Source organism: Belonocnema kinseyi, chromosome 7 (genome assembly GCF_010883055.1).
Source record: "Belonocnema kinseyi isolate 2016_QV_RU_SX_M_011 chromosome 7, B_treatae_v1, whole genome shotgun sequence".
NCBI lineage: Eukaryota > Metazoa > Arthropoda > Insecta > Hymenoptera > Cynipidae > Belonocnema > Belonocnema kinseyi.
Genome location: NC_046663.1, coordinates 72,461,271 through 72,472,226, shown reverse-complemented (window position 1 = coordinate 72,472,226; position 10,956 = coordinate 72,461,271). Strand labels below are relative to the sequence as shown.

At 27.3% G+C, this 10,956-nt stretch overlaps 1 protein-coding gene across 1 annotated transcript; it reads left to right on the top strand.

Annotated features, from left to right (window-relative positions):
* The first annotated feature begins 295 nt into the window (after nucleotides 1–295).
* LOC117177411 lies at nucleotides 296–7,637 on the top strand. The gene is made up of 8 exons (XM_033368075.1): nucleotides 296–381; nucleotides 2,228–2,334; nucleotides 2,500–2,620; nucleotides 4,719–4,842; nucleotides 4,929–5,010; nucleotides 5,195–5,274; nucleotides 6,746–6,960; nucleotides 7,043–7,637. Exons 2-7 carry the CDS (start codon nucleotides 2,242–2,244, stop codon nucleotides 6,894–6,896), a joined length of 651 nt encoding a protein of 216 aa, XP_033223966.1. The 5' UTR covers nucleotides 296–381; nucleotides 2,228–2,241; the 3' UTR covers nucleotides 6,897–6,960; nucleotides 7,043–7,637.
* The last annotated feature ends 3,319 nt before the right edge of the window (nucleotides 7,638–10,956 follow it).

Here is a 10,956-nt window from a genome sequence, read left to right as displayed (position 1 = left end):
AGATCTTCTTGAAGTGAACGTGATAGTTTTATTTTGATTATATTATCACTGTATTTTACACTTAATATTATACTCAATAATTATTAAAGTGTAACAACAGTTTATTGGAAAATTTTCAATAATAAGTTCTTTTCTCCTAGAATGAAAATTCGCTTAACGATCAAATTTTCGTCAAATTTAAATCTGAGTTGTTTGAGCATAAAGGTAAGGATCGAAATTGTTTACTTTTATGAAGTATGAACTTGGCCATGACTTTGAACGAAAGCTGTAAACGTGTGTAAAACTTTTCAATCAGTCGAATCACCCCAAGGCACAGTTAATCTACAGTTCGTTACTCTGATAACACGCACGTTTAAGAAAATTGCACATTTCGCTGTTCAGGTAAGCATTCTTGTCTGAATTTTATTATTATTACTTTAAAATCATCTTTTTCAGTCGTAAAATTAACTTAAATTAGTCTTCAATTTAGAGGTCAAGTGCGAGGTAATTTAAAAAAATGAGTCAGGCATGATGTTGGTCAAAGTCAAGCATAAACTGATTTTTCAGAGGTACATCTTTTCAATTCTTAGGTGGTTAAGAGTGTTCAATTTATTGAAATAAATTGAAGCACTAAAATAATTCCAATATACATTATACCTTTATAGGATATATCCTATAAATATATATCTGTTTAAATGCATTCACATATTTTAAGCCAAAAAGAAAACAAAACTTAATCGTATACACTATATTGTATTAAAATTACATTATCAAGATTCTTTATGATAATAATAATTTAACAAGTAATTAACATAATTTTTTTTACACCATTAGTTCTTTATATAATATTTACAGAAGCGGGCTGGGATATAATATTATTTTAAAGATTTCAAAAGATGAAAAAAAAAATTTTAATGGAATTTACAAAGAACTTCTGAACTTTGTAAGGATTTTAAAGAATTTCATACGATTTTAAAGGTTTTGAGGTATTTTTATTGATTCCAAGGGACTTCACAAAATAACTTGAAACTTTGACACACCTAAACTCATTGTATTTTGCCCGGAAAACGACCCACGAATATTTCTTGATGAAAATGAAAAGCATCAAAGGCTATCTTTGTTGAAAGATCAGCTTTGTGTATTTAATTAATATGAAATAACAAAATTTGAGTAATAAAAAAATATTTTATTTTGATAGTGTAAAATTTTATTGTAACTCACAATTAAAAGTTGGGTATAACAATTAAAAATATTAAAATTTTTTGAATGCCCATAAACAAACTATTCTTTTTTGATATTTATATTCAATCAACAAAATATCAATATGATATCTAAAATATGCCAATAATACAGTTTTTAATGAGTTGTGCAGAATGGTTTCATTTGAATTAAATACAAAAATCAAGTTTTTTCAAAAACAACCTATCTCAATATTTTCATTTTTATTTTGAAATATTTATGAGGTGACAAGCAAGCATATTCAATGACAAAATCTAATTATAAATGTTTACCAGCATTTACCATATAATCTTATTATAATTACTGCATTTCTTATAAATTAAATACAAAAATCGAGTTAAAAAAAACGCGCGCCTGATTATTTTTATCTTCATATTGATATATTCGTGAGGTAGCCGACAAAAACATTCAATAAAAACATCTAACAAAAAATTTAACTAATATTTACAATGCAATCACAATTATAAAATTTTATTTTTTTATACAATACCTTTTCTAACAAAAATTAGTAAACCTTTAATTGATATTTTCTTAAAATTGGAAAGTAATAATAATGGTTTATATCCTTTTAGTATTGATATTTCTTAAAATTCTTATCATTTATAGAAATATATTAGATTTTTTGCAAATAATGGCCACTATGCTGTGATATAGCAATTTTCAATTTTTATTTTCTTGGAACTGGATGGCTTTTCTCAATCAATCTTTTTTATCATTAATTCTACAACAAATCAGTTTGGGACGTTAAAAAAAATCTTTCGCTCTACTAAAAAATTTCCATTTCGTTGCTTATCTAGTTCTGTATTTCCATCCTTCAATTTATGATTTAAAACTTTAATTTTTAAAAACAATTTGAATATTTGTAGAAAATGATAGAGGTTTAATAATTTTTAAAAGTTATATCTCGTAAATGATTGGTTTGCAAAATTAATTTAATTCATTGAAACCATACATAATAATTTTTTTAATTAGTTCTAAACTACAGTTTAATTAATTTACATCTTTTCAGTTTTTAGAGGAAAAATGTCTGTTGAGAAAATGAAATTGTCAACAAAAACCCAAGAATCGGACATACATGCAATTTCTAGGAAACACGAATCCACCGAAAACTCTGAGGTAATTGAGTAAAAAATAAACTATTCTTTTTTTTAAAAACAGCATAAGAAATATAATTATTTTATAAGGATTAATTAATAGTATTTTAGTTATATTATAATTAAGAAGAAATAACTTCTTTATTTTGAAAACACGTAAAGAGAAAAATTATTTTTACATTTCCAGGATGAAAAGTCAGACAAGAAGATGGTACTTTCTAAGAATTCGGCAACAGTAATTGATATCGTCTCGAATATTTTAAATTCTGATGAAATCTCTGACACGATTGAAATAATAGAAAAGTCCAGTAAGTACAAAATTCTATATTCTCTTCTTTTTATAAAAAATTATTGAAATGCTTTGCGAATTGTTTTCATTCAGTAAGAATGTAATAATAATCCAATTAATTTATCACGAGATTGGGGGGGGGGGGGTTGTGACGCGTGGTAGGAGAGGTGAACCCAGAATGTGACATTATACATGAAAAATAAGAATAACAAATATTTTAATGCTTGGAAAAAATAAATCTTCGTAATTCTATTTTACACGTAAAACATCTAAATACACTCTTTATCCCTTCAAGAAACTTCCCCTTTCTCTTTTTTTTCGTTTAAGTTTAAAATGAAACAATAGAATGTAAGAAGAAAATCTAATTATTTTAAGTTGAAAGTTATTTCTTTTTAATTGAAAGGTCTACTATTATATTTTGATTCAGAATGTATCTCTTGGTTAAAAGTTCTTAACTAAAAACGTAACTAATTCATTTGGGCAAAATATTGATCGTTTTTAGTTTAAAATTCAACTATTTAATTTTGCATTATTAATTCGTCTTATTGGTTGAAAAATTTAATTACTTGATTGAATGTTAAATCAAATTGTTAAAGTTGAAGAATTAACTACATACCTGGTTTAAAGTTAAACTAAATTGCTGAACATTTATTTTATTAGTTTTAGAATAAAATTAGTTTTCTACAACGAAAACTTGAATATTATATTTTTTGTTTGAAAATTAATTGTTTTTAGTTGAATTTTCAACTATTAAATTTTTTATTGAGAATTCATCTGTTTGGTTGAAAATTTAACTACATGCTTAGTTTAAAGCTAAATAACATTGTTGAAAATGCATTATACTGGTAAAAGACTGTTCTATATTTTTGAAACCCAATCTTTTTTTAATGAAAATAAATGTTTTAAACTGAAAATTTAACTATTCTAGTTTTATTTGAAAATTACCGTTTTAATTGAAATTAAAAATAATAAATTATGCATTGAAAATTCTTTTTTTTTACAATTCAACTACTTGGTTGAAAGTTAAACCAAATTTGTGAACATTCATTTTATCAGTTGCAGACTGAAGTAATTTATTCAAAATAGTAATAATTATTATATCGGAAATTAATTTTTTAACAGTAAATTCAACAATTTTATTTTTGGTTGAAAATTAATCGTTTTTAGTTAAAATTTCAACTATTAATTTTTTCTTTGAGAATTCATCCTTTTGGGGTAACAATTTAACTGCTTGATTGAAAGTCAAACTACTTAATTAAATATTTATTTATTGGTTAAATATCTCATTTTAGATTGATAATTCTACTATTTTCGTAAAAAATTGGTTTAAAATGAAAGAATTGGATTGCAATTTTGTTTTTTTGCTTGCCTCAAAATCTTCTTTGGTTGAAAATTCGTCTCTTTGTTTTGCACATTTCAAAGAAGCAACTGTCTGGTTATAAATTAGTCAGTTTTGATTGAGGATTCAACTATTTTGTTGAAAATTCTTATTTTTTGGTTTAAAAAAACTGGTTTTTATTTAAAAGTAAGATGTCTTTTAGTGAAAATACCAACTATTATATTTCTCGTCGCAAACTATTTTATTAATTAAAAATTGGACTAATTAGTTGAAAATAATACCTCTTTGTTACAAATTAATTTTTTTGTTGTTGAAAACTCATCATTGTAGTTTAAAACTGAAATATTTCCTGGAAGAATTAAATACTTCTGTCAAAAGTCCGACTATGTTCTTGAGAGTTTCAATGCTTTGCAGAACATTTGTCTTTTCGGATAGCAAATTCACCCTATTGGATTAAAAATCAAATTCTTTTAAATAATCTTCTTTTTCGCTTTAAAATTCAACTATTTGGTTGAAGTTTAAGCTTTTTTGTTTACTAATTCGATCACATTTTTGGCTGTGACGTGTTTTAAAATATTATGTTTGTATGTTTGGTATTCTTTTTTAGGCGTTTATCACATTAAATCGAAGAACGGACCTTGACTCAATATTTGTAAAGACATTTTTGATTTAATGGAATATTTTACAACACCATATAATTTAAAAAAAATGTACAAAGACCCTTTTCCGAAAAAAAATATAGTTTTTAAACGAATGTCCATGTTTATTTATATTACAGTATCAGAAAAAGACCAGAATTTGCACAAAGGAGAGGTTCAAACAAAGGATCAAAAAAGAAAAGCCAAATCGTGCCAAAAAATGGCGAAAAAGACAGTGAACGAGTTTCGGACAGTAAAAAGCATGTAAGTGTTACTTTTTTTCATAGAAAAGAATTTAAACAGTAAAAAATATTAAATTTTACTAGTCCGACTAATTCTTATTTTTTCAGGCTGTCGGAGATGCGAAAGAACAATCAAGCGTTGGATAAAAAGCTATCATTAGAGAAAATGTGCCAACTGCTGGAAAAAATGGTTAGAAGTATTAAAAAGTGAATTTGAGTTTGCGTAACGTTAATCCATTGAATTTGATCCATTTCATTATTTGAGGAAACGCTTTCATAATCATAAAAGTGAAATCAATAATAACTCTGATCAGTCGATTTGCAATATGTGACATTTTCAAATAAATTCTTCACTCGTTAATGTATGCTTTTAGAGTCTTCAGGATAGCGATGCGGGAGAATTATCCTACATTTCCGCACTTCGAGAACTTGCATTGGAAAGGGACATCATAATGTGAGTAATTTATATTACATTTATGTACATTATTCATCTGCTTTGTATACAGAATCTTAGAGTTTAAATGCATGAATTTTCAACAAATAGTTTAAATTTCAGCCAGAAAATATAAATTTTTAGTAAAAAATGGAAAAATTAAATTTTCGGTTAAAAAATTTTCTAATTATCACATTAAGGGCATGTGATACTAAGAAAATATTGTCGATTTTACCAGTTTTAGGTTCCCCCGGATTTTTTCTAGAATAATAGATATTTTGTCTTAAAAGTTTGACAAATGATAGCGAACATGCTAACGGACGTCCCCACACACTGTTTTTGTAGGTTAATTAAAATATGTTTTAATTTAGTAAAATGTAATTAATTTGCATAGCGCTGAGGAAATGGTAGCAATTTTTTCAGCGTTAGATTCCCCCGGCTTTTTTCCTAGGATAAGAAATATTTTGCCTTCAAAAGCTGGGAAATGATAGCGAACATGCTAACGGACGTCCCCAGACACTTTTTTTTGTGTTTTTTATCAAAAAATTTTTGATATTGCTAACAACGTGCGTGTATATTTCGAGGTTATGTGTGTTACAATTCACCCGAGCGTTACTTCCAAACTACACTTTTTGGCCGAAAACTTTGGACTTACAAATAAACAAGTAACTAATCTCCCGGAACTAACCTTGTTTGCAGGCAATCAAAAAAGTTTATTTCATAAATAATTTCCAAATTATCGGAATAGTAGAGATGAAAAACGATGTAACCTCAAAATAATGCATACAATTTTTATTTAAAACAATAATTTTTTTTGTTATTATTCCTTAAAGAAGAGTCCGGGGACGTCCGTTATGATATTTTATAGCATCTCCCAATTCAGTTTTTAAAAGTTTTCATTTTTCTGGAAAAAAGCCGGGGGCATTGTACCCGATTGAACACATGACGAAGTGTCTCATGGCCTTAAAGAGATGAATTAGTAAATATATTGATCATTCTTTAATTGCTTCAATAATCAGTTTCAAAATAAATTTTCAACGAAAAAGAACAGATTAAAAAAAAGTATACAACTTTCACACTTGTGGTTTGCTTTTAAACCAGAAAGATCCATTTTTAACAAAATATATAAAAATAACCTTTTATACAAAAAAATTTCCAACCAGAGTTAATATGAAACCAAAGAGATGAATTTTCAAACCGAAAATAAGAAGAATTTTCATCATTATTGTTATTTTTAACAGAGTTACTATAGATTTACCTAGTTCCGAATTTCACTTCTGAAAGAAATACAGCTGCCTAGCATCAATCAGGAATGTTTTGTAAACATTTTAATTACAAAGTGAAAGAAAAATTCCAATTTTTCTATATTAACCTGTGAACCTTTATGCCTCTTTAAACTATTTTCTTTACCTTCGAAAAGTGTTTATTCAGATTTACGTAGCTGAAATATTCTTTTTTCGTTTACTGACAAAATACTTGTTACATTTTCTAGAAAAAAATTGCAAAAACTTAAAAGGAAGTCTTACATGTCAGAAGGAGAAATTATTGCGAAAGTGACGATCATGTCCTTCTATGGTTTTGAGAAAATCTTAAAATTTCTTGGAATTTTCATCAAGCGCTTTCTACAAAGGGGGAAAAAGTAAAATATAATTCTTCCCGAAGCTCAGCATTTAGAAGAATTCGTTATCATAATGCGAGTGATTTACGGTAAATTTGACATAAAATATAATTTACAGGAAATCTTATTGCAAATTCATTAATTTCTCAATACCTCTTCGTTTTATTCCAGAAAAGATGTAGAAACTTGAGAGGGATCAAAAGTCGAATTTCTTGCAAAAATTGCAATCAACTTGAAAAAGGCTTCAGATTCCTTCATATTCATATCAACTTCTAAAACATACCGGTAACTTAGGAGTGTATAATATAATATAATCCCTTAAATTTAGGTTTTTGGAGATTATAGAATTTAAGTTATTCAAATAATTACGATAGTCCAATGAACTTTCAAAAGTGTTATTTTCTTAAGGGAAAATATGACTATTGCTGTGTCTGAAACTCTTTTCTATTTTCTATTTTTTGTGGTTAATTTATGTGTCGTGAACAAATGTGATGTTACCATAACAAAGTTCGAAAAGAAAGTATGTCTTTGGAAAAAGAAATGTGTAATTCGAGAAAATTAATATGTAAGGTTTGAGAGCGTGGATGTCGCTATAACAAAGTTAAAGCAAGAAATCACGTTAATTAAAATAATTATGTTGTTAGTATATAAAAATGTGATGTAAGTTCTAGAAAACTGTGAATGTCACCATAACAATGTTAAATGAAATAAAACAAATGTAATTGTTAAAAAAAACAAAGGTGGAAAATACATGTATAGAAAAAGATTTGTACATATTTTTTTAATTGCATCACTGGGAAACCCGTTTCACTGGATACAAGATGGCTTCAGGCAAATTGAAAGAGGGTTTTGACATTTAGCGTCTAAGGCGGTAGATGATTAACCTTCTTGATGACTGATTCTTCTTTTTTATTTAAAATTTATTTCGTTGGTTAATAATTTAAATATGAGGTTGTCTTATTCCTTTAAAAATTTCAATATTTTTGTTGAAATTTCATGTATTTTGTGAAACATCTGGTTTCTTTTTGGTTGAAAATTAATATCCTTAATGAAAATTGAATAACTTTAAATCAAAATTTATATGTTTTACATAGAATTTTATTTTTTTCGATGGACATTTATCATAGGTTAGGTTTATAGTAGATGGAGAATTTCTTTAGAAATTCAAATATTTGGTTGGCATTTCATGTATTTTGTGGAAAATCTTTGTTTCTTGGTGCAAAAAACTAATCTCTTTGGCGGAAAATAACCTTTAGAAAAAAATTTATTTTCTTAACCGAATATTCATTTCTAGATCTGAAAATTTCACTATTCCAATTCATATTGGAAATAATTTTTTTTATAGTAATTTTTTAATTTTATTTAATTTTAAATTTAATTAAAAAATTTTTCACGTAATTTGTCACGACTAAATATTTCGATAATAACTTCTTCTTGGTGAAAAATTTATTTTACTCCTGTATTCACTATTCTAAGGTTTTGAGAAGTATTCATTCCTTTAAAATTGTTACAATATAGAGGTCATTTGCAGGAGATGTGGGTGAAATATAATAAGATTCAATTCACGTGAATATTTTCGTACATTTATTACTCTTCTGACATACAATGTATGAAATAAAATAAACATGCATTATACATACATAATAAAATGAAATAAAATGCATACGAACTTTGAAGAAATTTTATCAGTTCTGTAACAATTTGGAGAAAGCATACGGATATATTGAACCTGTGGCCTAATATAAAAATGTATATATACAATTTCTGAGCATTATATTTCAAGTCCATCATTATAACAGATTGGATTAAAATGCAATTTACTGGTTCAAAAGTGAACAACTTTTTTAAGAACTTTTCCTTTTTGTTTAAAACTTGCAGGCTTTTATAGAAAATTGGCTAATGGTTTACAATTTTTATTTTCCTGCTGAAATTTCCACTGAATTTTTTTTTTATTGAAATTTAAATACTGTCTATTCTTATTTTTATTTTCCCTTTAAAAGTTTATCTCTTTTTAATACAAATTTCATGTTAGTTGGATTTAGATGCAATTTACTGATTCATAAGTGAACAATTTTATTAAGAACTTATCCTTTTCGTTTAAAACTTGTAGGCTTTTATAGAAAATTGACGAATGTTTTAAAATTTATATTTTCCTGCTGAAAGTTCAACTGAAATGTTTTTTTATTATTGAAATTTAAATACTTTGTATTCTAATTTTTATTTTACCTTTCAAAATTCATCTCTCTTTAGTAAAAATTTCATGTATATTGGATTAAAATGCAATTTTAATCTAACAATAAATTCTTAATAAAATTGTTCACTTTTGAACCAGTAAATTGCATTTTAATCCAACAAACATGAAATTTATACTAAAAAGAGATGAATTTTGAAAGGGAGAATTATAATTATTAATAACAAGTATTTAAATTTCAATAACAAAAACAAAATTCAGTTGAAATTTCAGCAAAGAAATAAACATTTTAAACCATTAGTCAATTTTCTATAAAAGCCTACAAGTTTCAAACGATAAGGATAAGTTCTTAATAAAATTGCTCACTTTTGAACCAGAAAATTGGATTTTAATCCAATCCGTTATAATGATGGACTTGAAATATAATGCTCAGAAATTGTATAGACATTTTTGTATTACGTCAAAGGTTCAATACGAGGTGTGTTCAAAAAGTGAGGTGACTTCAATTTTCGCGGGCTACGTACATTCAAGTTTTAAATTTTTTGTTTTTTTGTGTTGGTACACTCGTCACGATCATATGTTCACAGTTTTGACTATATAGCTCGTGTTGTTTTTCTGGCATAGGCGTAAAAGTTTAGAAGGGTTTGGTGTGCTCGGCGATTTTCTTCTTTCGAAAAAATGGAGTAAAGAGTTTGCATTAAATTTTGTGTGAAAAATGGAATCCAGTGTTCTAAAACTCTTGAAATATTGACAGTTGCATTCGATAAGTCTACTCTGAGTACGAAAAATGTGAATAAGTGGTACAAGCTGTTCCAAGAAGGCCGAGAGGATGTCAAAGCCGTCCCAGCACGTACAACAGATGAAAACGTTCCAGCCGTGGAAGAAATGGTGTTGAAAAATCGCCGAATTACCATCAGAGAAGTTGCTGAAGATGTTGGCATATCGGTTGGCTCATGCCATGCTATCTTTTCGGACGTTTTGGGCATGAGACGTGTGTCAGCGAAATTTGTTCCAAAACTGCTTAATTTTGTTCAAAAGATCCATCGCATGACCATCGCTCAGGAAATGTTGAATGAAGTCAATAATGATATTCGCCGGATTTGGTCCCCAGTGACTTTTTTCTTTCCCCAAAACTGAAGAGACCCATGAAAGGACATCGATTTTCAACGAGTGAGGAGATAAAAACTACATCGCTGAAAGAACTCAAGGCTATACCACAAAATGATTATCAGAAGTGCTTTGATGATTGGAAAAAGCGTTGGCACAAGTGTATTGTTTCTGAGGGGGATTACTTTGAAGGGGACAACATAAATTTTGAGGAATAAATGAATATTTTTTGAGAAAACCATAAAGTCACCTTATTTTTTGAACACACCTCGTATATCCGTATGCTTCTTACAAATTGTTACCGAACTAATAAAACTGCTTCAATATTCGTCTGAATTTTATTTCAGTTTCTTATGTATGTATAACCGAAGAAATGAGTTTTAAATAAAAAAGAAGAATTAGTCATCAAGAAGGTTAACATTTGACCGCCTGAGACGAATTTTCAACCATAAAGAATAATTTTTTTGAAATTGTTACATTTTCAACGAAATAATAGTCACACCATAATTATTTCCATTCATTTGATTCCTTTCATTCAGGCATTTTTTCATAAATTTCATTTATTCTTATATACTATACGTATATACTGTACAGGCGGTAAAATAATATACTTAGTTTTTTATTTTCTGTATATTCTTCTAATGAATATTCTAATAAAATATGCTCCTTCTTTTGTTTCTCATAAACTACATATTTCGAATTTCACGCTCGTTTTACTTACTTCTCTGGATGACCATGAACGGCGCTAAATGTCAAAACCCTCTTCATACACTGCTATCTCGTATCC

Coding starts and splice junctions, on each gene's coding strand:
- LOC117177411 (XM_033368075.1), top strand. CDS start 2,242: ATGTCTGTTGAGAAAATGAAATTGTCAACAAAAACCCAAGAATCGGAC. Junction 2,335..2,499: donor AATCCACCGAAAACTCTGAG/GTAATTGAGTAA, acceptor TTACATTTCCAG/GATGAAAAGTCAGACAAGAA. Junction 2,621..4,718: donor TGAAATAATAGAAAAGTCCA/GTAAGTACAAAA, acceptor TTTATATTACAG/TATCAGAAAAAGACCAGAAT.